We start from the raw sequence: 26,624 nt of genomic DNA, 5'->3' as shown, positions 1-26,624 counted from the left end.
AACTGAAGAGAGAACTTGCAAATTTTCCTCTTGAGAAAAAAATTTTTGTAGCTATGTTTGGTGATGGATGTTAACTCAAAGTACTGTGGTGATCATCTGCAGTATATACAAATATTAAATCATTATATTGTACACCTGAAACTAATGTTTATTTTTTATGTTATGTTAATATTAATTATATTACTATGTTAATTATGTTGATATGTTATATGTAAATATATTAATATGTTGTGTTAATATGTTAATGTTTATTGAGGTATTGATTATACCTCAATGAAAACCTCTATACTATGTAATGTAGTTATTCCATTCCTAGATGTTTACTCAAGATAAAGAAAACACACGACCTCAGAAAGATGCATAAACAGCAGAATTCTCAGCAATACACAAAACCTGGAAACATTCAAATGTCCATCCACAGAAGAATGGACAAATAAATTGTGATATGTATGTCCATAATAAATTGTGGTATGTCCACACAATGCATCATTACTAAGCAGAAACAATAAAAATGAAAAAAAAGAACAAATTACCAACATATGGAAGCACCTGGGGCAAATCTTAGAAACAATTCATTGGGACCTCCCCGGTGGTCCAGTGGCTACGACTCGGAGCTCCCAATGTAGGGAGCCTGGCTTTGATATCTGGTCAGGGGACTAGATCCTGAACACCACAACGAAGACCCATTGCAGCCAAATAAATGTTTCTTCAAAATTTGTTAAGTAAGGTTGAAAAGTCAGACACAAAAACACATACGCTTTGATTTCACTTTTATGAGATTCTAGAAAACCAAATCTATTTATAGCGACAGAAAACAGATCAGTTGGCCTGGGAGAAGTGGAAAGGATTTACTGTAAAGGGGCATGAGGGAACTTCCTGGGGGATGGAAATACTCTAAATCTTTTTTTTTTTTTAATTTAATTTTAAAAATTTTTTTGCCTTGTCCTGAGGCATGTGGGATCTTAGTTCCCTGATCAGGGATTGAACTGTGCCCCCTGCATTGGAAGCACCAACTCTTAACCACTGGACCACCTTTGAACACAACTGAGGGACTTGACTGAGCAACTACGCGCACACACACCACTGAAGGCCCAGAATGCTCTAGGTCTTGACTGTGGTGGTGCTCACACAGTTGTATATATGAGACAAAACTCACAGATGTGTGCAATTTACTGTACATAATTATACTTCAAAAAAGGTGATTTAAAAAGTAAAACTAATTTAAAAAGAAAACCTATATTATGTAGGTGGTGCTACACCCACAATGTGTATAAGATGATTTGCCTTCATATAAATTGGTTGCCAGTGACTATTTTTCAATTTCCTGCTCTGCTCAGCACATAGAAGATGCTCAGTGAACGTTAACAAACATCTCCGGCATCTGCTTCTCTGTGACTGAAATGCCCTTGTCCAGGAGAGTTGCTCTCCTCATTGACTGTTACTGAGATACTGGAAGCAAGATAACGATTCTTGTTTGAACTATGAATAAAGGCAAACATCTGAGTGAGGTCTTGAGAGGTGCATCAAGGCTTCTAACCTACAAAATGTACGTGTGTGCACACATCTGTACCTGCACACATGCACCTAAAAGCTATAAAGTTTTCTGTAAAGGGTAAGAAATTTCAATGAAAATGAAATAACAGTATTAATAATGATATGATAGTTTTAGTGCTTAGAAACAAACAAAAATTACCAGGTAACGGGGTCACTTCCTCATCAACTGAAACTGAAACTGTAAAAAAGAAAAAACAAGCTTAAAAACATGCATATCCTCGAAGTCACATATTTATATTCAAAGCTGAAAATGAACCAAATGTTTTTTCTAAGTTTAGACACTAATGCTTTTTAAAAACTTTTTGCTTTAGTTTGAGTGCCTAAATACTGTTCATTAGGTTTTATTTTACTTTTTTTTTGGCCATTAAGTTGCATCAAAATGTAACAAGTAGTGTTGTGTGCTGTTTATTTTCCAAAAATTAAATTATTGGTTTATTTTAAAAATTTTTTGGCTGTGCTGTGCAGCATGTGGGATCTTATTTCCCTGACCAGGGATTGAACCTGTGCTCCCTGCATTGGAAGCATGGAGTCTTAACCGATAGTTATCAAACAATTTATTCAATGATCAGAAAAATTTTATAAATGCACTGAAGTTTTGAAAGGAGGAATTCAAAACATTAGATTTTTACAAAGGCTGAAAATGAAATGAAGAAAATCAAGTGAGATTCCAGAAATATTTTTAGATAAGAGAGAGACCATATCTAATATTAAAATCCCATATGAAAGTATTCAGAAGGAAGCAAGGTAGGAAGAGTAACAATGGGCTTTATGACAGCGTTTGGTTGTATAAACTACTATAAAACTAAGGATTAATTTAGCAACAGGCATATGATTGTTACCAGGTGATGGTGTTGATTCTGTTGAAACCAGATCTGTGGCTGCCAAAAAAATTTCTAGTGAAAATAAAGCTTTAACATTTGAATTCATTGAAATTTTACGCTGTAGACCACAATTTTTAAAAAAATAAGACTGTTTTAAGCTGTATATAAAAGAATCCCCTCTGCTTATTTATCTTGTGGACTTGTGCATGCAGGGGGTGAAACAGTGTATGTGAAGTTGGTCTTTAACACGGTAGATTAACAATTCCCATTATGAGCATTTACAATGTGTCATAATTTACGACTCTAATTATTAACATAAACATGCCAGCTAAGTATTATCACTATTTTATGGATGAAGATGTGGAGACTCAGCTTATATACATGTCTGTGAGTGCGTGTGTGTGATAAGTCACTTCAGTCGTGTCCAAGTCTTTCCAACCCAATGGACGGTAGCCCGCCAGGCTCCTCCGTCCATAGAATGCTCCAGGCAAGAATACTGGAGAGGGATGCCATGTCCTCCTCCAGGGGGTCATCCCCACCCAGGGATCGAATCCACATCTGTTACATCTCCTGCATCAGCAGGCAGGTTCTTTGCCACTGGCGCCACCTGGGAGGCCCTGTACACAGGCCTGGATCACCCACAGTTCAGACCCAAGAGACCCCAAAGCACACTCTTCTGACACCCCTCTGCCTTTCAGGGCACAGGATGTGGGAGTCGCATTCGCTCTGGCTCCACGAGGTGAATCAGGAATGTGGGGGTGGGGGTGGTTAGTGGCTTGGAGCTTCCCCAGCCTTTCCTGTGCTCTCTCCCCACCTCTGTTAGGGAAAAAGGAAGCGTTTCTTCTTGGCTGGATTCTTTCAGAAAGCCACTCACAGAGCTACTACAGAGAGCAGAGAGATACCTGGTGAAGAAGGAGCTTTGCTTGAAGTGGGAGTCATATCTGCAAACAAAGAAGGATCAAACTCGAGTATTAGTGAAAAGGAGATGGGATGATTTTTTTCAAAAACAGTGTGGTTGAAAACAGAAGAAAGTGAAAGTGAAAAGCTCAGTTGTGTCCGACTCTGCGACCCCATGGACTGTAGCTCACCAGGCTCCTCTGTCCGTGGGATTTTCCAGGCAAGAATACTGGAGTGGGTTGCCATTTCCTTCTCCAGGGGATCTTCCTAACCCAGGGATTGAACCTGGTTCTCCCACACTTTACCGTCTGAGCCACCAGGGAAGTGGTGAATGGATAAAACCAACACTATCACAGTCCATCCCCTAGTGGGTGTGTCTGGGTGGAGGGGTCAAAGTATCGCCTGAATCATCACAGGACCACGCAGCAGGTGGAGGTGTGGACCCCCAGCCCTCTTGGGCACATCCAATCAAGACCAGTGTGACAAGCAGGAGGTGTTCCCTGGTGGAGGGACCACTTCTGTGTCTGTGCGTGAACGAGAACGTGAAGCTTAATTTCTGTGAAAAGGAGGCTGGGACTTCTGTTTACATTGGGGCTTATTCTGTAGACAAAATATTCAATGTATATGCTCACTTCTTAAAGAGGGGAGTTTAAACTTAGGAAATGTGACAGGCAGAAAACATTACCAGAGAGGGTGTCCCCTTCTGCTGAGGCTGAGAACACATCTGTGCATGAACAAAGAGAATAGGACACTTAGCAATGAGAAAAAAGATACTTTGTGTGTCTTTTCATTGGGGTTTACTTTGTGGCCAAAATGGTCGTTAAGCGGGCTTATTTTCTAAGTAGGACAACAAAGTAAGAAGCTAGTCTGGTTCATTTAAACACCACAGTGAGAGAGCATTTACCAGATGGAGAGGTCATATCTGCTGAGGTTGAAGAGAGATCTGTAGAAAAAGAGATGAAGAAACTTATGTACCAGTGGAGAAGACTCCTGGGTTTTTACTGAGACTGTGTTGGGTACAAAACATCCGTGCGACAGCCTAGTCTGATCAATGGAACTCCAAGAAGAGATGCTTATGGGACACTAGAGAGTGTTTTACCTGGTGTGGAGGTCACACTGGCTGACAACGAAGCTGCAGATGAACAAAAAGAACAAGGCAGCAATAAGACAGCCACACCAGGCATACATGTTTCTATAAGATAATAAAGACGTAAAAATGGCCAACAGAGATCAGTATGACTGACTTGGCTTGTCTGCCTACTGTCTAGACAGGAGCTATGGCAGGGCATCTCCAAATCCTCTACTGCCCCAGGGAACCCCTCTACCCCCTGGGTCTCCTCTTGGAGACCCTTCCCTTCTCCCCTTGGAGGCTAGCTGTTCAGAGGGCAACAACCATTGGTCCAAGTTTCTCCATTGTATGGCGTTCATCTAACAAAGATTCCATAAATGGCGGACTTGCTTTTTCCCTGCTTCCCCTTAAATCAGTGGGAGATGGTGACCCAGGAAAGGGTGACCTCTGCAGACCGGAACTTTCCCTAGGTAGGCTGTCTCAAGATCTAGACTGAGGGTGAGGAGGAGTATAAAAAGTCCATTTGTCTCATACTAAGAGGTGCCCTGCATCTCTTAGCTTTATCAGTTGCTGCTAAGTCACTTCAGACGTGTCCGACTCTGTGCGACCCCATAGACGGCAGCCCACCAGGCTCCCCCATCCCTGGGATTCTCCAGGCAAGAACACTGGAGTGGGTTGCCATTTCCTTCTCCAATGCATGAAAGTGAAAAGTGAAAGTGAAGTCACTCAGTCGTGCCCAACTCTTAAGTGACCCTATGGACTGCAGCCTACCAGGCTCCTCCATCCATGGGATTTTCCAGGCAGGAGTACTGGAGTGGTGTGCCATTTTCTTCTCTGAGCTATATCAGTAATAAAGACCATATTTTGGTTCTGACTCTGATGCTTTATATCATAATTCTTCAACACCTGGAGTAGTGTAGAGCATCTTCTTTATTGTCCTTCACCCAAATAAATCTCTAACACTATTTGTCAAATTATTAAGTCCAAAGTCACACGGGTGAAAATATGTGGGTTATTTTCAAATCTCTTTTGATACTGATTTCTAACATTATTCCAGAGTGATAAGAGAACAGACTCCGTATGAGCTCAATACCTTTAGACCATGAAATTTTTGCACCTCGTTTCATGTTCCTGGATATGTTCTAGTGTTTTCTAGTTTACAGCCTGTGGCAACTTGAATAGAATTTGTATTCTATTTGTGTGAAAATTGTATAAATCTTAATTATGCTGAGTTGTTTCATGGTTCTTTCCCTTCTAGTTTTCTGTATATTCATTCTATTAATTTTTGAGAGTTTGATATTCAAACTCCAACTAAAACTCTTAATTTATCTACTTAAAAATAATTGTAATATTTAGTAGAACTATATGTAACTTTGTCCTGTACTTTCCAAGTCTCCTGTAAATGTGTTATCATACTTACATAATTTAAAAAATAAGAAAGAGGAAAAAAAAAAAGTTACACAGTAACTCCTCAGATAATGGCATCACTCAAAGTCCAACAACATCCAAGAGGAGAGTTATTTGTTACCCTGGTCAATTCTGCATCCCTCACTACCTTGGCACGTGGCCATCTTCAATGAATGCTGGATGAACATTCAGAAGGATCAGTAAAAGCCGTGGTCTGACTCTCCACCAGTCTCACAACACCTACATGATGGCTGGTGTTCAGGAGAAGGTTCCTTCATGGACGGTTGACATTCGACCACCAGTCAGTCCAGCGAATGACTCAGTGCTTGTGTTTGGCTGAATTGGCTGGACTAATTTCACCCTTGGCCCAGGCAGTTAGTGTGGCCTTTTTTGAGTCAGGTCAGTATAAACATATTTAAAGCTTTCAAAGAATTTATCATAAACATGTTTTAAAACTTTCAAAGAATTTATCATGACATAAATAGTTATTTAATGAGCTCATTGGAAAATCAAATAATTTATAAGCAAGTAATTTATAAGAGAATAATTTATAAGACAGACAAAGCCCGAAATAACATCAAAATTAATTACCTGTTGAGGTGGTTACAGCAATACTCAGAGATGCTGGAGATAAGAAAAGACAATTGATCAAAACTTGCCAAATGGCAAAAAATAGTTGTATTACAGTTAATTAATTTTCTTCTCTCTGTCCCTGGAGCATAGAAACCATGCGTGTGTGCTGTCGTAAACCACACGTGCATGTGTGCGTGCTTAGTCGTGTCCGACTCTTGTGACTCCATGGACGGTATCCCGCCAGGCCCTCAGTCCATGGGATTTTCCAGGCGAGAATACTGGAGTGGGTTGCCATTTCCTACTCCAGGGGATCTTCCCAACCCAGCGATCACACCTGAGTTTCCTGCATTGCAGGTCAATTTTTTTTTTTTTTTTACCCACTTAGCCTTTGGGGAAGCCTATGGAAACCACGGACTTCATTATTTAATCAGTAAGTCTTGATTTATTTATCTATTCTGGTAGGCACTGTGCTAAACGCTAGAGTGGGGCAACCAACAAAACTAGGTATGGCTCCTGCTCTGCAGAACTGCTCCTGTGACAAGCACTATGGAGAGCTTCGCGATGCTGTGAGAACCTGCAACAGGCGAGCTGACCTGGCCAGGGAGACCCCCTCTCTGCCTGCCTGACCCCTCGAGTCCCCACGCCTGCTAAAGGGTCTGGCCCAGACAAGGCACTCTGCTCCAAAGACAACAATACCCTGACGATACACCTCCCCAGAGCTGTCCTAGCCTTGGCCCTGGTGGCATACACAGGCAACCTTGCTGTCTCATCCATCTACATTTGCAGTGGGCAGAGGGCATTACCAGGTGAAGGAGTCACTTCTGCTGAGGTCGGAAGGATGCCTGAATATGAAACACAAACAGCAAAGTTAGTCAGTGGATCAGAAAGTTCTTATTCTTTTTCTAATACACATGATTGTACCTTTCCTATTATCTCATTAACCAGGCTTTGCTGTTGGAAAAATTTAAGTGTGAGAACTGTCTCCCACCCTCTTGAATAAATGTTTAAGCACCTCAATAAAAACACGAGTGGTGTGTGCCCTGAACTACTGTGCTTGTACACACACAGCAGTCAACCAAAGTGGAAACACGCTCTGCAGCCATTTCTCTGTTATCAGGCCCTGCTCTGAGGTTAAATGTTTATTAGGCGGTTTTAAATCTTTTCTATGCAATGCTAACCACAGTCAAATTGTCTGCTGTATTCTGTGTTAATATTTTCCTATTTTGTTGTCTTCCTAATTAAAGCTTATCACTTATCCTATCTCTTCAAGATAAACTGTACATTTCTCTGTCTCTTAAATACAGATCTTCTGTTCATTAGAATATCAGAGCCTCTGGCAAAATGGCAAGAGGGATGGTGTGAGCAGATGCAAACTATTATATATGGGATGGATCAACAGCAAGGTCCTGCTGCATAGCACTGGGAACCATCCAGTGATAAACTATAATGGAAAAGAATATAAAAATACGTTTATATGTATGTAACTGAGTCACTAGCTGTACAGCAGAAATTAACACTGTAAATAAAACTGTAAATCATCTATCCTTCAATAAACTTTTTTTGGATAGCAAAAATAAAAACATGAGCTGTTATAAATTAAAACTCTCCTGAAAGAAACCAAGTTTCCCTGCCCTCTTAAACAGAAGATACTGGTCATATATTAACTTGCGTGATTCAGGCTCATTAAGAAGAAACCATTGCTGTTCAAGGTTGTATTAAGGAGGTATCTCAAAGGATGTTGAGTTTAGTGGGTACTTTTGCTTCAAATTGTGATATTTAAAAAGGCTGGTGCCGAGAGCCAGTGTGAGGAATTCCGCCCGTGGCAAAGGTCATGAGGAAGAAGGCTCGGCATATGCAAAGTTGGGATCCGAGCCTCAGGAGTCCCCCTGGAAATTCTCAAACATCTACCCCCAAAACCAGAGTCTGCCTACTTTACTGCTTTGTGCTCTCACCTATACCTCTGACTTTACGGGGGGCTGTCCCCCACCACCATCTCTCTCTCTCTGAAAAAGAGTTAACTTACAGCTCCAGTTAATAAAGTTCCTGGGCATGACAAGAGTGTTTTAGTTTACAAACCCCATAGATGGCTCTCTAACTTGCCTGACAGGTTTACCTGGACTCCTACAGCTATGCATACGATTGTTTACAGTCTCCCAACTGTGAGAGGCACGGGGAGCTTAAGATATTCAAATAGTATAGAGAGTTAGAAATTGTCAGAATAGAACTAGTAGAAGATTTCATTGTTGAGCCAATGCTTGCTGCCAAGTTTCCACATCCCCTGTATTGTCTCCTTGGAAGTGTATTAATTAATACAGTTGGTATGTAGAAAAAATAAGTAGTGGCCTTGGTGTTAACAACTTTAGACTCTTAAGGTAATAAATTCTTTCCTTTGTTGTAAACCCATTGCACCTTTGCCCTATCGGAATGCAACTTTATCTAACACCTTTGGAGGATGGCGCCAAACTTTAAAATAATTACTCCTAGAGAAAATAAGTCTTATGGTTGACAAACCTTTATCAGAGTCATAAAATGTTAACAGGCCTTCTGGCCAGAAGATGATATAAATCACCTAAACCATTTGTATACAATAAATTTGCAGAAAAGAAAGCCTGGTCTCAATAAGGATCAAAGACTGCTGACTTTGCATGATTTCACATCCCTGCAAGGAGATCCAAGCAGTCCATTCTGAAGGAGATCAGCCCTGGGATTTCTTTGGAAGGAATGATGCTAAAGCTGAAACTCCAGTACTTTGGTCACCTCATGCGAAGAGTTGACTCATTGGAAAAGACTGATGCTGGGAGGGATTGGGGGCAGGAGGAGAAGGGGATGACAGAGGATGAGATGGCTTGATGGCATCACTGACTCGATGGACGTGAGTCTGAGTGAACTCGGGGAGTTGGTGATGGACAGGGAAGCCTGGCGTGCTGCAATTCATGGGGTCTCAAAGAGTCAGACATGACTGAGCGACTGATCTGATCTGATCTGATTATCCTCTATGTGCAACTTAGGGTATAAAAGCCCCTGTTGAAAATAAAGCTATGGGCCTTGCTCAAAGCTTGGTCTCCCCATGTCGTTCTTTCTTGTTTCCTTTTCCTCCTTTTCTCTTCTGTTCTTCCTTCAGGCCAAAATAATTTGAGCGTGGGGGTCCTCTGGGACCACTTACTTGCCTGGGCTTCTAAGACCCACTCGAGAAGGTGCCTAAGGTGGGGCACCTTCCGCTATTCGAGAGGGTGCCTGCGGCCTCCGTGGACAGAGCCTACCTGGTGTCACAGATTATATTGATTTTCCGCATAAACCAGTTATTATTGAGCATCTAATAAATCTCTGCTTTGCTATTCTAATCGCCAACACCGTACTCCTGAGGGAATCCCTGGATCCAACCCGGGCTGGACCCTGGGAGGCTGGTGACACTGAACGGTTTTCTGAACCCTTCTGTGGCTGTCTGTTAGCATTTCCTGCCCTTACCACTGTGGCTCTTCTATGAGGTCTCCCCCTCCCAGTCTCTGCACCTCCTCCCTAATCTGTTGTCTCTCATAATACACAGTCAGCAGGGAGACCAGAGTGCCAATTGTTAAAGTGTGTGTAGGAAGTATGAACAGTAGATTCTGTGGATCACTCCCAGGTGTATGCAAGTGCTTTCCTTGAGTGTTGGGACCTCAACTTCACTGTATATTTGTCTATTTCTGGATTCTAGTCTATTTTCCAAGGGATTAATTCAGCCAAGTGACCCCTGGGCCAACAGTACTCTTTAGGTAGAATTTCAACACATCATTATCTCTTAACATTAGTAAGAGGACAAATCAGCAGAAAACTTGTTACCAGTCACAAGGACCAAATCTGTGGCTGAAACTGAGGCAGGAACTGTCAAAACAAGCACAATTTATAGAAAACTGTAATTAAATACCAATCTTTTCAATCACGTTCATTGGTAAGATTTTTAAAAGAATTACCCTGCTTACAAATTATGTCCCAGTCTTGTTCATATTTGATTATGCTCTGTTACTATTTGATTCTCCTGTTCTCCTTTCCATTAAGCTAAGGGAAATAAATAGTGAAGGAGGTGATACTTGGGTCTGGGACCCAGGAGATTTGGGTTCTAGTCTCTTCTCTGTGTGTAAACAGGCATGTGACTTTGGACAAGTTCCTTTGTATCTTGAAACTTCAGAGGATGCATCTGAAAAATGAAGTCCATGGACTAGCAGCATCCGCACCATCCTGTGAGAAAGGCAGACATTTAAAACCCCACCCCACCCCTCACTCTCCCTCAAGGAACTGAATCGTAATCTGCATCTTAACAAGATCTCCAGGTGATTTATAGACACATTAAAATTTGAGAGGCACCAAACATCCAAGTGGAGATGACTCCAGGTCCAGAAATAATTGGCACGGGCCAGGAGGAAACTAGACAAACAGCATGTGCCCATAAAGGGAAACCCGTCTCCTCTCTGCCCTGGACAATCAGTGCCCTGTGAAAATTCACACTTGTATTTCCCAGCCTCTGGCTTCCCCATCAAAGCTTGAAATCTGGACTTTTATATGAAATCTCCTACTTTTAAAATGTGGTATTAAAAAGAATGAAACTTCGCATAGGCAAAACTCTGTTGTCTGAAACAAAACCAATCTGTAGGTCAAAACTAGTCTGCCAGCTGCGTCTTTGTAACTTCAGGTCTGAACAATCTCTAAGATTTCTTCCGACTCTTGTAAAGATGTTACACTGCGATGATGCCATATTGAATTTGTCCTTGGCTGAGACATCTGGTAGCTGATTCTCGTAGATCCAAGGAGACATATCTGTTTCATCGTCTGATTTTCCATAGAATATCCATTTCTATCAAGTTTGGCAGAGGGCTCTGAGACTTTAAAAATAGGAACCGTGAGCTACTTACATAACTGTTTACAGTTCAGAGAATATTTGAGTTGAATTGACTTGGGTTGAGATGGTATTTCTCCAACTTGCTTGGTTGTATATTGATCAACTCAGGTCCTAAGATGATCCCCAGTGTCCACAAGAGGGGAGTTTACCAAAGGACACGTGAGTTGCTCACCTAGAGAACCAGGCAGGTCCCAAGAGGTGGCAGCACACACATCCCTCAGGGATGCGACAACAAGCTCCCATCACTGACAGCTTGCCCAGGAGTGTGCCACCCAATCCTCGGACAAGTGCCACCCTCCCATTCTGCAGATGATGAAACAGAGGCTCTGAGAAGGAAGGGGACTTGGCCAGTTGTCACCCAAAGGTATAAGGCTGGAGCCAGACCATAATCCCAGGTTCTCTGGCTCCAAATTCTGTGATGCTGCATTTCTACTCAAACCCGGAAGGTCTCAGCAGTCAAAGAAGTTTGAGAAACATTCCATATTGCCAAGTTTAAAGAAGATCCCTTAGGGTAGGGCTTGCCAGAGCTTGAACATTTTAATAGACTGAATCCTCAAGAGAGGGGTATTGTATTTCCCCAACTTATTATGGGCTTCCCTTGTGGCTCAGCTGGTAAAGAATCTGCCTGCAGTGCAGGACCTGGGTTCGATCCCTGGGTCAGGAAGATCCCCTGGAGAAGGGAAAGGCTACCCACCCCAGTATTCTGGCCTGGAGAATTGCATGGACTGTATAGTCCATGGGGTCGCAAAGAGTCAGACACGACTGGGTGACTTTCACTTCCACTTTCAACTTACTTAGCCATGCAAATGCTTTCTTTTTTTTTTTGACCGCACAGCATGTGGGATCTTAGTTCCCAGACCAGGGATCGAATCTTTGTCTACTGCAGCAGAAGCACAGAGTCTTAACCACTGGACCACCAGCGAAGTCCCGTAAATGCTTTATAAAAGTTCACCTATCATTGGATTGGTGTGCTATAACGTGAAACACACATGGGAGATGTGGGACTAGATTGTTTCCTGAAAATGCAGACTAAAGGTATATTTTTTGCCTGAGACACCTGAAGTCCTGTGAGTTAAAAATTAACTCACTGAATTCCCAAATGTGTGGACACTGTTGTGAGTATGAACAAAGCTCCTGACTTCCCTACTCTGGCACCAAGGACTCAGAAGCATGATGAACAGTGTCCTACGTACTGAAGGCATGTAATCAGTATCTGTCCAATTCACGCCTACGTTACTCAAGAAATATATGAGTACTTTATGTTAGTTTGATATGAGCTTGCTGGTTATCTTCATATGAGGTATAAACTTTAACCCTAACTGTATGCAAGGCAGTCTATATATCTATGATTTATATCAAGCTAGCAAGAAAATAAAATTACCAGGTGAGGTGATCATTTCTGTGGCTGACGCTGAAATGATAAAAACAAACCAGAGGCCAAAATAACATAAAATCCAAACAAAAATCCCACCCACTTGTAAGAAATTTAGAAGCTACTGTTTGATTGGGTTGGCCACAAGGTGCGTTTGGGTTTTCAGGTTCCAGCTTAGGGAAAACCCCAAATGCACTTTATGGCCAACCCAATATTTTAAAGATTTGTACCTCAGATATGCAAATTAGATACAAAAAGACCTGAAATGTGACATTATACTAACGCATATATATGGAATTTAGAAAGATGGTAACAATAACCCGGTGTACGAGACAGCAAAAGAGACACTGATGTATAGAACAGTCTTATGGACTCTGTGGGAGAGGGAGAGGGTGGGAAGATTTGGGAGAATGACATTGAAACATGTAAAATATCATGTAAAAAACAAGTTGCCAGTCCAGGTTCGATGCACGATACTGGATGCTTGGGGCTAGTGCACTGGGACGACCCAGAGGGATGGTATGGGGAGGGAGGAGGGAGGAGGGTTCAGGATGGGGAACACATGTATACCTGTGGCGGATTCATTTTGATATTGGCAAAACTAATACAATTATGTAAAGTTTAAAAATAAAATAAAATTAAAAAAAAAAAAGATAAAGGCTGCTTGGGTGAGACTGGAACAGAGACAGGGATGCATGAGGAAGGAAGTGGGAAGCAAACATTTATTATTGTGGGAACAGTGTGATCTCCCTGGGTGGATCAGAAAGCCTGTTTCCTGGATGCAGTGAAGAGAAAACATTTCCTAGAATTGCAAAGTACTAGGAACCTTCCTGGGCTTCCAGGGTGGCTCAGTGGCTAAAGAACCCACCTGCAAAGCAGGAGATACAGGGGACACAGTTTTGATCCCTGGGTCAGGAAGATCTCCTGGAGAAGGGGATGGCAACCCACTCCAGTATTCTTGCCTGGAGGATCCCATATACAGAGAAGCCTGTGGGCTACAGTCCATGGGGTTGCAAAAGAGTCAGACATGGTGGAAGCAACTGATCACGCACATACAGGAAGCTTCCCAATCCTGACTTTAGGTTTCTAACATTGGTTTCTCATCTTCATCCAACAAACTAGCTTATGACATAGTACTAAGTTGTCTAAGTGTTAGGAGAAAGTGGTTGTTTAACACAAGAAAGGGTATTATGAGCCCCAATTCAGCGTTCATTTATTCTTGTAATGATCTATCATGGCTGAAACACAGACGTGATCTTGAAGCCTCGCACTGGAATGTAAGCACTCTGGGGGCAGAATGGCTGTCTGCTGCTCTTGTTACTATAGTCACCTAGAGTCGTGTCTGGTGAATATAAAGTGCTCAGTGCCTGTGTTCTCAGTCCCGTCCGACTCTTTGAGACCCCATGGACTGTAGCTCACCAGGCTCCAGTGTCCATGGAATTCTCCAGGCAGGAATACTGGAATGGGTTGCCATTCCCTCTCCAGGGGATCTTCCCAATTCAGGGATTGAACCCACATCTCTTACATCTGCTGCATTGGCAGGGAGATTCTGTACCACCAGCACCACCTGGGGAGCCCAGAGTGCTCAGTAAATTTCTGTTAAATAAATGGACGGATGGACTGAATCCTATTCTTCCGGTCTTTGTTCTTAAAAAGTAAGAGAAGCTGGGCAGTGGGTGTTTTCATCAGATTTCCTTTTCTGTTTTACATTTTTTGGCAGTCTCGTATAGTGCATAATTGGGCCGAATTATCAAAAGAAGAAAGGGAAACTATCTCAAATCATTGGGGCCAAAAGAAGTAGCGTTGACGCTTTCACAAGGGACATAGGTGAGAGGAAGCCGGTTTTGTTCATGGAATTTCCCAACACAGCACTACTAAGTCGGCTTTAAAGCTCACAACAGATCATTTCAAGACACAGGAAGTGCAATGAATTACCCCAGCGGGTGGATGACAGAGGGGACCTGGCAATTCCTTGAAGATGGGAGGGACTGGACTCTAAAGTGAACTCAAGGGTGTTGACTCAGCATTGGGTAGATCAGCAAATGAAGAGAGGCTAGGAATGACCCAGAGACCTGCTGAACAATGTTGAGAAGGGGACTTGACCTTGTGTTTGGGGGACCCTGATGGGACTCAAGCTTCCTTATAAGTCGTTCGCCTGCCCTGGAGTCCCAAACCCTGTGGGGTCGGCTTGCTTGGCAGATGGGGCTCTGCTGCTAGGGTAGGAGGTCAGGTCTCAGGGAAGGTCCGGTACCTGCGCAGACGGCCCCGGCATCCTCGTGGGGTCCACAGTTGTGGATAGACAGGCTGAGGTGCCAGCACCGGCCCAGGTGGGCCGATCGCCCACGCATGGCACGTGGTCCAGGGAGATGGGGCCGAAGCCATCACCAAACAGACTGCTCCTCAGGGCCGCCAGCCCAGCTGCCGGCACAACACCCAGGCGGCCGGCGGGTCCCGGGGTCGTCACATACCGTCCCCCAGGTGCCGTGGTGGTAGATCTCCACGCGGCCCTCACACCTCCTTCCTGCCGCTGGCCAGCCTCACCACCAGCAGATCTACAGGAGCCCAGAGCCAGGCCGGCTTGACAAGCTTCCCTCCCTTCTCAAATGAGAAGACTTTCCAGCTAGAGAATCCACCCCAGTTTGTGGGCACTTTGCATACATTCACGGGGAATGACATGCCCAGAAGAAAGAAAAGGACGGCTTTTCTGTATCTGAAATTTAGCACAGACTCTACAGTGCTTTCCTCACTGGGCAGTTTCTTTATGGAACACAAGTGACCTTGCTGGCTTATTGCAGACGTAGTATGCGTGTGTGTGCATGCTCAGTCACGTCCGACTCTTTGCGGCCACACAGACTGTAGCCCACCAGGCTCCTCTGTCCATGGATTTCCCAGGCAAGAACACTGGAACGGGTTGCCAGTTCCTTTTCCAGGGGATCTTCCTGACCCAGGGATGGAATTTGCATCTCTTGAGTCTCCTGCACTTCAGGCAGATTCTTTACCACTGAGTCATCAGGAAAGCCCCTTGAAGGAGACACACACACCTAAAAATAACCTTCTACGAATTTCCCTGGTGGTCCAGGGGCTAACACTCCATGTTCCCAATGCAGGGAATCAGGGTTCAACCCCTGATCTAGGAATTAGATCCCACATGCCACAGGTAAGGCATGACATGGCCAAGTAAATAAATTATAAATAAATAAAAATAACCAGTCTTCATCCTCTCTCGGGTGTCATTTCTCAAGTTGTTTCTCTCAAAATTAAACACAGTTCAGCTGAAGGCTTAGGATTCAGACTGCTTTTCTAGCTCTGATCTCTCAAAGTATATTATGAAATTTTCAGGACAAAGTTATTTTCACTTTTCTTGAATTTGAAAACTATATTCATTGGAGAATGATGGAGGAAGTCAGAGGTTAGGAGAACAAGTAGCAGAAGAGATGGTATCATTGCTCAAGAAGGTAAGGATTTGGTTAAGTGACACTGAGCCCTGAATTAAAAGCAGGCGAAGTCAGTCCTCAGATTCTGAGTCCCAGGGTTTGGGGCTGCTTGGTGGGCTTCCTCTTTGAGAAGGACCCACCAGAGCCCTGTGTGGGTCAGGGCCTTCATAAGGCCTTTCCATGACTATAACCCAGGGCAGGTGGGTTATTTGTTCTCCCTGAAAAGGTCCCTACATGAGGAACACCCATGTTCCTTTAATGAGCAGATTTTTCTCCATACAGGACTATGAGAATAATGTTGGCTACATTTCTCTTGGCCACTAATGGCGGGACCCCAGCCTTAGAAAAACAGATTCAAAATATAAGAATGGAAACAGTACCTATTGGTTGGTAAACATGTGACTGTTCCCCAGGAGTTGAAGTAACTATAGAGATAAAAAAGAAAAATAAGTCACCATGAGGACATTCCAAACAAGCACAATGAAAGTTCATATTCTTCTCAGTGAAGTGAAAGTGTTAGTCACTCAGTTGTGTCCAACACAGCATGCCAGGCTCCTCTGTCTATGGGATTCTCCAGCAAGACTACTGGAGTGGGTAGCCATTCCCTTCTCCAGGGGACCTTCCCAACGCAGGGATCAAACCCAGGTCTCCTGCATCGCAGGAGATTCTTTATTGTCTGAGCCACCAGGGAAGCCCATGTTTTTCTCAGGTACCATCCTAATCACACATATGAGTTTGCCTTTAAACCATCCCTTCTAATATCTCATTAAGTAGTTGCCATTTAAAATATGATAGCTCGTAAATGTGTACACATCATTCCAGTTGGTAATAAGGAAATAGCAGAATTAAGAGTGATGCTGTCTCTGATAGCTCAGCTGGTAAAGAATCCGCCTGCAATGCAGGAGACCCCAGTGTGATTTCTGGATCAGGAAGATCCTCTGGAGAAGGGATAGGCTATCTACTCCAGTATTGTTGGGCTTTCCTGGTGGCTCAGCTGGTAAAGAATCCGCCTGCAATGCAGGAGACCTGGGTTCGATCCCTGGGTTGGGAAGATCTCCTGGGGAAAGGCTACCCGCTCCAGTATTCTGGCCTGGAGAATTTCATGGACTCTATATAGTCCATGGGGTTTCAAAGAGTCGGACAGGACTGAGCGACTTTCACTTTCACTTTGGGATCATGCAGATATGGATCCCTAGGATGGGGGCATCTTGTTAGTGCCACAGAATTCAGGGGCAGCATCCCAGGCCCCAGGTAGGGGTGTTCCCAGGGGAGAAGCCGCTCCTACCCAGGCCCACCTGCCCCCAGACCTTCCTGTCTCTGGCCCCCATGGCCTCTGCAGCATGAGCCACCGTTCTGGGTCAAGAACTAGTGTCTCAGAGTCTTACCGAAGTGCAGCTCTCACATGCAGAAGCAATGACATATCAGCATGCTAACACCCAGGACAGCCTCCCTTCTGGGTACAAAGCAGGGCCCCCACGGAACTGGGGGCAGCTTCACATTCTGGGAGGGTGGAAGGGTCAGGACCTCAGAGCATCATGGTTAAGTTAAGACTGGGAAGGAAGACCAGCGTGGGGACCCTGCACCAGATGGCTAGTCACCAATCAGCAAGTAAAATGGATGTGAGCACACAAGTACCTGGATTCCCAGCAGCTGCCGAATCTGCAGAGATAAAGGAAACAGGAGGATGGATTAACAGAAGCCAGGGTGGTGGAGTGGTTCAAAGATCACAGTCTCAGTTAGCATGCTGCTCAACAGGCCTGGGAAACAACTGTCCTGAAGCATCCAGGGCTGTGCCTCTGGGTTTTCACAGCCAGCTGTGGGCTGTCTCACCTGGCTAAAATCTCTGAGCTAGTGATTCAGACAGAGTTTGCCTTGGCAACCAAAATACCACCGCCAACAGTAAAATAATTAAAGTTTTTGCACATTTGTGTTTTTGTGTGTGTTTAGTCACTAAGTTATGTCCGACTGTTTGCAACCCACTGAACTGTAGCCCGCCAGGCTCCTCTCCCCATGAGATTTCCCAGGCAAGAATACTGAAGTGGGTTGCCATTTCCTCCTCCTGGGGATCTTCTGGACCCAGGAATCGAACGCAGGTTTCCTGCACTGGCAGGATTCTTTTTGTACATTGACAATGTGTTATATGCTTGACTACGTATTCTACAAGGAATGTTTCACTTAATCCACCCATCAGCTTTATGAAATAAGTACTATTAGTTTCTTTATTTTACAACTGATTAATCTTTGCAGACACTCAAGCTGGATGGTGTCCTCCCATATATTAAGCAGCTGGCATATTTTTCAGAGTTAGAATAGAAATCTGCCATCTGGAGTACAGTGAAAGGTTGAAGGCATGGAGGAATTCCAGACTCAATGTGAAAATTCCAGGCTTGGCCTGGGCAGCTCTGCGCCTGGCCCAGAAGACACCTGTGCTCACCTGAGCAGACGACACCAGCGTCTTCATGGTGCCCGCAGTTGTGGGTGAACCAGCCGCTGTGAGGGCACTGCGCCAGGGAAGACTCACTGCCTGTGCAGTTGACATCGTCCAAGAGAATGCTGCCTGCCCCGGGGCTGAATCTGGCCCCCGGGAGGGCAGACATGGCCCGGCCACAGCCAAGCTGCTTGCAGACCACGTGGGCATCCTCGATGGACCAGCTGTCATCACACACGGTGCCCCAGGTGTCGGCATGGCAGACTTCCACTCGGCCCTCACACCGGTTTGACCCATCAGCCAGCCGCAGGCCCAGACCTTGGTGGACAATCCAAACAATGACACCCATCAAGGCTTGTGCAGAGAGGCCACTGAAAGAGTCCGTATCTCTTGGAATTTGGGCACTGACCATGGATGAGAACAAATCTACTGCCCCTCTTCATTTTAAGTTTGCCCTGGGTATTACTTTGTGTTTTTTCAGCATTACAGCTGACTAAGAAATGGTTTTGCTCCTTAGTCAGCTGCTCCAGAGCCCTGCCTCCCTGCACAGCTGCCCCTTCTTGCTGTGACGTCTTGGTCTCTGGCACTCACAGGGTTTGTTGGACTTTTCATGAGAAGCTATCAGGCACACACTAACTGTTGTGTGGACGTGTGTGTGTGTGTGTGTGTGTGTGTAAGATTCTCTGAGAGCCTTGTACACACTGATCAAGTGACAAGAACAATAATTTGCATGTACATCATCCCCAGGATCAGGTGTCACCGCATGCAATGATGCTCTGGGAAGTATAAAGGGCAGTCATCACAGGCCGCTCCCCACGGTCAAAGGGCAGTGTTACAAAAAAGAGTAGAGGTTGGATATGTTCAGAACACAGCTGAGGGAAGCTCACAGCAGGACTGGGTGGAGATGTGGGGTCAGCCAGGTACACCAATTCCAGCCTTGCTGGCTTCCACTCCGGTTCCCACAAGCCATCCTTGCATCTCCCAGCCTCTTTCCTCTCCCTTTCCAAAGGCGGATTTTCTAGGTGAACCTGGACTTCATCAGCCCTTCCTTCAACAGCAGCCATGTGTACGGCCTGAGGCTGCGGAGGAAGGTGTTTTCTGCAGGGACGTTTTCTCCCATGGTAATGCTGGAGCTTTTCTGACCTAAAACTGTGAAAGGGAAGGCAGTTGAAGAAAGTGGGAAAGATTACCTGTTGATGTGGGCACCTGTGTTGGCACTGGAAAAGACGCTAAGGACAGACAGAACGTGAAAGAAAAAATTATACAACAACCTCTTTAAGTGTCAAACATATCTAACTGTCAGTCAAAGCTTGAGGGGGGAGGGCTCCCTGGCTTGTAGATTATCTAGTTTCTAACTCGATTCCCTTCCCAAGTCCTTTCTCTGTGGGGAGAACACACCAACTGGTGTGTCTGGAAAGGTACAAGCCAACTCATACAAGCTCAAGAAAATAAAAGCATGGAGTAGAGGGGTTGATAGATGAACAAACAGTAGGTATATTTTAAAGTCAACAAGCATCCTTTGGGGATCACTGCTCTTCAGTATAACCTACTCTAGTGCTCATTAAAGGCTAGGGTTCACTTCTCTTTTTTTCTAACTCTTCTCAGCACATTTTATTTTATTCTTAAAGACTATGGAAAAGGAGCTGACCTAATTCAAAATGTGACAATGACTGGGCCAATCAGAGTCAGGGAAAGACTTAAGGAGTGGTGATTTTGGCTCCTTCATTTACAGTTCTGTCAAGCAGAAGGCAATTTCAGACGCAACACCCTGCAGGGTGATGGAAGGGAGTGGGTGAGAAGACAGGGAGATGGAAGTGGGGTTAAGAAGATAGCTGACATCTGACTGGCAAGCCCCACACAGCAAGCAGCCCCCTACTCTATGTAGAGAGATCCAGTGAACCCCAGCCTGGCTTTACGATACCAATGCTATGATTTTCCTTCTCATCCTTAGCCAGAAGAGGAAACCGAGGCATGGAGAGGTTCAGGGATTTGCTCAAGGTCCCACTGCTGGTGAAGGTGAAGCCAGGGGAACAAACTCAGGTCATCTGGTCCTTGAATCACAACCCTATCTCCCATGGTGACTTTGCCAAGGCAAGTTATAGCCACTTAGTTCAGAACAACTGCAATTACCTGAAGTTGGGTGGCCCACAGCCGCTGACGGTGTTGAGTAAGGCAGGGAGGCTACGAGAGACGTAAATCAAGAGACATGTAAATCAGATTACATCCCTTGATTCTTCTTAAATTCAAGGGGGTAGATTTGCTTGTTTGAAGCAATGAGGTGTATGTCTTGTTTGGGGAAGAAACTGTACCCCATCTGGGCATCTGAGAATGGCCCTGAGTTGCCATGGCTACAATGTCCATATGTCCTACTTTATTTCTGTCCCATTGCCGGAAACTGCAATGTCATTTTTGTGGATTTTGGTGGTGGGCGGGCGGGTAGCAAACAAAGGCCATAGGGATGGTCGACTTGTGTGGAGCACCTATCTTGCCAGTTGGTTTGGTTTGGTAATTCTTCCTGGGTGTGGTCTTGCCTCCCAGACTAAACGTCAGTCTGCAAAGGGCAGAACCACGTTTGTCTCAAAGACATACACTGGCAAGGTCAGCGCTGGGAAGGAGCAGACGGTCCCCAGAGTGGGTGGTGGAGCTGGGTCAGGCCCCTCTGCGCCCCCCTCCACCACCTCCTGGGTACCCAGGGCTCTTGCTCCAAACCTTCCTGCCCCGTAGGTCCCCAGCCTTGTCCTCTGATGCTATGGCTCCTGCTTTGCTGAGAGCACTGATTCTGCTCTTCACTTCTCTCCTCCTCTCAGAACCTTTCAGGCCTTTCACCCCCTGCTTGTTCTTTCCTCCTGTCTCAGGTGGTTGCTGCCAGTCTAGCTGATGAACCAGTTTGCCTCTTGCCAGCCAAAGCCAGAAGGATGTGGAGATAAAGGGGGGGCTTTTGACTCCAAGTACTGAATTTATCTGCAGAGGCTCAACTGGGATACAACTGAGGAGTAAGAATGCTGGGTGAGGAGCTGGGCTCCCAGCTCTGTGACTCTCAGAGCATCCCTGGTTACCTGTGAAACTGGTGCGGGTGAGGGTCTGAACCGAGAGACCATTCCCAAGGCATCACCCATCACTGGTGGGGGGCCAGAAAATCTGAGGTTACATGACTTCTATTTTCAGAGTCATGCATTCATTGAATTAAAATATAAAAGCTTGCATTTAGTTCTGTTCTGCTTAAGGATATTTTCAGATGTAGGTAGTTGTGAATTGGTTAGGTAGTTCACTATTTATTTTTAACCATTTTAACTTTGTTTTATTGCTGCTGTATTTATTCCTATGTATTTTCTATTCATGGCAAGTGATCCTGACCCTCCATATTGTGATGATATAAATTTTCCTTGTAAAATGAATTCACTTAAGTGAAGAGAGAAGAGTTGATATAAAGGAAAGCATTAAGAAAACTCAACTATGGGTACATACTGTGAAATGCCGGGCTGGATTAATCACAAGCTGGAATCAAGATTGCTGGGAGAAATATCAACAACCTCAGATATCAAGCTGGAATCAAGATTGCTGGGAGAAATATCAACAACCTTAGATATGCAGATGACACCACTCTAATGGCAGAAAGTGAAAAGGAACTAAAGAGCCTCTTTATGGGGGTGAAGAGGAGAGTGAAAAAGCTGGTTTGAAACTCAACATTCAAAAAACTAAGATCATGGCATCTGGTCCCATCACCTTATGGCAAATAGAAGGGGAAAAAATGGAAACAGTGGCAGATTTTCTTTTTGGGGTTCCAAAATCACTGCAGACTGTAACTGCAGCTGTGAAATTAAAAGACACTTGCTCTTGGAAGAAAAGCTATGACAAACCTAGACGGCGTATTAAAAAACAGAGACATCACTTTCCCAAGATCTGTATAGTCAAAGCTCTGTTTCTTCCAGTACTTATGTGTGGATGTGGTGAGAGTTGGACCATATAGAAGGTTGAGCACCAAGGAATTGATGCTTTTGAATTGTGGTGCTGGAGAAGACTCTTGTGAGTCCCTTGGACTACAAGGAGACCAAACCAGTCAAAGGAAATCAATCATCAATATTCATTGGAAGGACTGATGCTGAAGTTGAAGCTCCAATACTTTGGGTGCCTGATCCAAAGAGCTGACTTACTGGAAAAGACCCCGATGCTGGGAAAGATTGAAGGCAAAAGGAGAAGGGGGTGGCAGAGGATAGGATGGTTAGGTACATCACCGACTCAAAGGATATGAATTTGAGCAAACTCCAGGAGATAGTGGAGGACAGAGAAGCCTGTTGTGCTACAGTCCACGGGGTCATAAAGAGTCACACATGACTTAGCGACTACAAGAACAACAACCACTGTGGGTGGCGCATGACGGGGACCATGCAGGGCTGAAGCTTGGGAAACAGGGACCATCCAGGACTTCCTCATGGCTCTAAGTACACTTGGGTGAAGACTCATGGAGCAGGAATGTCGTATTGCCCACCCCGGGCCCCAGCATCAGGCTCACCTGAACAGACGACGCCAGCATCCTCGTGGTGGCCACAGTTGTGGGAGAACCAGCCGCCGTGCAGACACTGCCACAGCCTGGCTTCAGTCCCCACACATCTCACGTCGTCCAGGGCGATGGGGCCCAGGCCTCGGCCGAATCTCGCCCTCCCGGGGGCTGACACTGCTCCGCCGCAGCTCAGCTGCCGGCACACCACCTCGGCGTCCTGCAGGTCCCAGCTGTCATCACACACAGTCCCCCAGCTGCCGTTGAAGTGCAGCTCCACGCGGCCCTCACAGGGAGGGCTGCCGTCGGCCAGCCTGAGCATCGCGTCTAGGAAACAGACACGCCCGGGTCACTGCTCTGCCTTCAAGGAAGTTCTGTGCCTCTCCTCTGAGCTGACAAGCTTCCCAGGGCTCTCTTCTCATTCTAGTAAGGGACTGAGGTGGGTTAAAGAGCCTACAAAGGTACTTTGGGTTTCATGATTCTGGTCAATGTGATTTGGGGTGGCGTAGGCTTTTTTGAGGGCTTCCCAGGTGGCTCAGCGATAAAGAAATCCGCCTGCTATGCAGGACACACAGGTTGGATCCCTGGGTTGGGAAGATCCCCTGGAGGAGGAAACAGCAACCCACTCCAGTATTTTTGACAGAAATCCCATGGACAAAGGAGCTTGGCAGGCTACAGTCTATGAGTTTGCAAAAGAGTTGGATACAACTTAGTGACAAAACAAAACAATGACAACGTGCTTTTTAAAGCTCTTTCCCAGACAGGACTGCCTGCTCACAGAGCCCAAAGGAGGTCCCCAAGCTCCCTGTGTGATGTGGGAAGCACAAAGCTTGGGGACCTGGCTGCTGTTGCCCTAGTCAGGACCCACATCGTCTAGGCAGGCGTTCTGAGTGCAAAGGCTCGGGGACAGCATCAGCCACGCACCCTCTCACCCGGGGTCACGTGCTCTGTCGTCAGATGTATGTGGACGTGTGGTTTCATGGCAGCACTGGGCGTTCAACCACTTTCTCTAGCCAGATCTGGAGGGTAAACTAAGGCGCTCGGGACCCCTTTCCCTGACCACAGAGTCAGTCATCCACCCTTCCTGTCATTGCCAGGCAGGGCCAGGGGCTATGATGATCCGCGAACCCACCAGTGTTGTTCTCATCTTGCAGGACAGCCTCATAGGATGCAGAAAAGCCAACATTGGTGACAATGGCGTCGCTCTGGAAGACCACGGTCAGGCGATTTGCCGAGGAGGTAAATACTGGGGTTGTGCCGGAACAGAACCTCCCCAGCGAAGAAGATTCACTTTGTGGGCCATCAAAGATTTCAATGAAGTCATACGGACAGTTGTAGAAGTTTTCCAATCTGTGAAGTCATGACAGCGTTCAGATCTAGCCATGGACTTTCCCCCAGGAGGCACCACCAAGATTGTTCCGCTCTAGAAGAGCTGCCTGGAACCTGCATCTCTTCAAACAGGATGGAGGGAGCCATAACCCCATCGGTGCAGGCAGTGCATATCTTCACAACTCTAAAAATCTTCTAATTTTTTGAAGTTTTCATTCAATTGTATTTTCTGAATATGTATTACAAGCATAAGGAATACAGTTTAAGTGGTAATGGTGGGCACATGGTTAAAAGCAACTTTTCTTCGAGCTCTGACTAGTCCCCTTCCCACAAGCAGCTCCAATGAACAGTTTCCATTTGTTTCCTTCCAGAGATGGTCTATGCATAATGTCAGTCCCTGTACTACTGGCCACGATCTTACAGATCATTCCATAGCAATACACCCTACATGTGAGACAGCAATCAAGATTGCTGGGAGAAATATCAATAACCTCAGATATGCAGATGACACCACATTTATGGCAGAAAGTGAAGAGGAACTAAAAAGCCTCTTGATGCAAGTGAAAGAGGAGAATGAAAAAGCTGGCTTTAAAATCCAGTCCCATCACTTCATGTCAAATAGATGGGGAAACAATGGAAACAGTGGCAGACTTTATTTTCTTAGGCTCCAAAATCACTGCAGATGGTGACTGCAGCCATGGAATTAAAAGACACTTGCTCCTTGGAAGAAAAGCTGTGACCAACATAGACAACATATAAAAAGCAGAGACATTACTTTGCCAACAAAGGTTTGTCTAGTCAAAGCTATGATTTTTTCATTAGTCATGAATAAATGTGAGAGTTGGACCGTAAAGAAAGCTGAGCACTGAAGAACTGATGCTTTTGAACTGTGGCATTGGAGAAGATTCTTGAGAGTCCCTTGGACTGCAAGGAGATCCAACCAGTCCATCCTAAAGGAAATCAACTCTGAATATACATCGGAAGGACTGAGGATGAAGCTGAAGCTCCAGTACTTTGGCTACCTGATGTGAAGAACTGACTCATTGGAAAAGACCCTGTTGCTGGGAAAGACTGAAGGAAGGAAGAGAAGGGGATGACAGAGGATTAGATGGTTGGATGGCATCATCAACTCGATGGATGTGAATCTGAGCAAGCTCTGGGAGTCAGTGATGGACAGGGAGGCCTGGTGTGCTGCAGTCCATGGGGTCACAAAGAGTCGGACATGACTGAACTGAACTGTGTGATAGCAATAGATAGATGTACCAAATCTATTTAACTCACCCCCTACTGGTGGGCAATAAGACTGCTTCCAACCTAGTGCTACTATAAGCCAAGATTTTTCTCAGTGCACACAAGATTTTATCTGTAGACCAATTTCCTGGAACTGGAATTGCTGGGTTAAAAGATCTACGTGTTTAAATTTTGATCTGGGGACTTCCCTGGTGGTCTAGTGGTTAGGAATCCACCTGCCAAAGCAAGGGGCGCGAGTTTGATCCCTGGTCTGGGAAGACCTCACAAACCGAGGGGCAACTAAACCCGGGCACAACTACTTGAGCCCGTGTGCCCTAGAGCCTGTGCTCCACGAGAGAAGCCACCACTGAGAAGCCTGCACACTGCAACGAAGAGCAGCCCCCTCGCTGCACCTGGAGGAAAGCCCACGCAGCAACGAAGACCCAGCACTGCCAAAATGAATAAATACATACAATTAAAAAACCTTTTTTGATCAGTATTACTGGATGGGTCTCCAAGGCCTTCCTTACTTTTGAGAACTGAATATGAAAGCTGGACTTTTTGGCGAGGGTGGGGTGTGGTGGTGGTGGTAGCAGGCAGTGTAATCAAGTCAAGAGCAGAGTAAAAGCAGGAGCTATGTACTCACTTTATCACTTCGAAGGTAAGTTTGACACGCGCCCTGCTATCCACTTGTATGTCCCAGGCACACACCACATTTGTGGGGTATTTTTTAGGATACCAGGGGCTGGAGAATGAGCCCGAATTACTTGTCAGCAAACCGCCACAATGGATATTTTCATCTGCGAGAAACAGTAAAGAAACCCCATCAGAAGGAGGCACCAACCTCTGCTGGTGTTTTTAGAGGGATCAAGAGGGGCTAGGAACAGAATAAGGAGGACTTGTTCTAGAGCTGCTTTTGCTAGTAACTATGAAAAAAAAAAATAGCTTTGGAGGCTCTTGGAGTTTCCCAGCTTGCTCTTTGTTAGATAAGATCATTTCCTGTGTCCTCTCAAGCTTATAGTGTGTGTGTGTGTGTGTGTGTGTGTCTTCTTTGCCATGTGTACAGTATGTGGGATCTTAACTCCCTGACCAGGTATTGAACCCTGATTGGAAGCGTGGAGTCTTCCCCACTGGACTGCCAG

The 26,624-nt window shown here is 45.2% G+C and overlaps 1 protein-coding gene and 1 long non-coding RNA gene across 2 annotated transcripts in view; both read right to left on the bottom strand.

Moving 5' to 3' along the window:
- The window catches only part of LOC617705 (deleted in malignant brain tumors 1 protein-like), an 82,544-nt gene that overhangs the window by 10,616 nt on the left and 45,304 nt on the right, over positions 1–26,624 (bottom strand). The window contains exons 23-31 of the mRNA XM_059882146.1: positions 26,129–26,282; positions 24,056–24,273; positions 22,939–23,250; positions 19,457–19,577; positions 18,435–18,865; positions 17,636–17,659; positions 16,381–16,425; positions 7,125–7,163; positions 6,340–6,372 (exon numbers count right to left, since the gene is read on the bottom strand). Coding sequence (XP_059738129.1) covers positions 6,340–6,372; positions 7,125–7,163; positions 16,381–16,425; positions 17,636–17,659; positions 18,435–18,865; positions 19,457–19,577; positions 22,939–23,250; positions 24,056–24,273; positions 26,129–26,282 — 1,377 coding nt within the window. The remainder of the gene's footprint in view (positions 1–6,339; positions 6,373–7,124; positions 7,164–16,380; positions 16,426–17,635; positions 17,660–18,434; positions 18,866–19,456; positions 19,578–22,938; positions 23,251–24,055; positions 24,274–26,128; positions 26,283–26,624) is intronic.
- On the bottom strand, positions 3,049–4,264 carry LOC132343973 (uncharacterized). Its single transcript, XR_009493018.1, has 3 exons — positions 4,177–4,264; positions 3,958–3,996; positions 3,049–3,316 (listed from the first exon to the last, which is right to left on the bottom strand). It is a non-coding gene; the product is annotated as an uncharacterized lncRNA (long non-coding RNA).

Source organism: Bos taurus, chromosome 26, assembly GCF_002263795.3.
Source record: "Bos taurus isolate L1 Dominette 01449 registration number 42190680 breed Hereford chromosome 26, ARS-UCD2.0, whole genome shotgun sequence".
Lineage (NCBI taxonomy): Eukaryota > Metazoa > Chordata > Mammalia > Artiodactyla > Bovidae > Bos > Bos taurus.
This window is presented reverse-complemented; position numbering and strand designations above follow the sequence as displayed.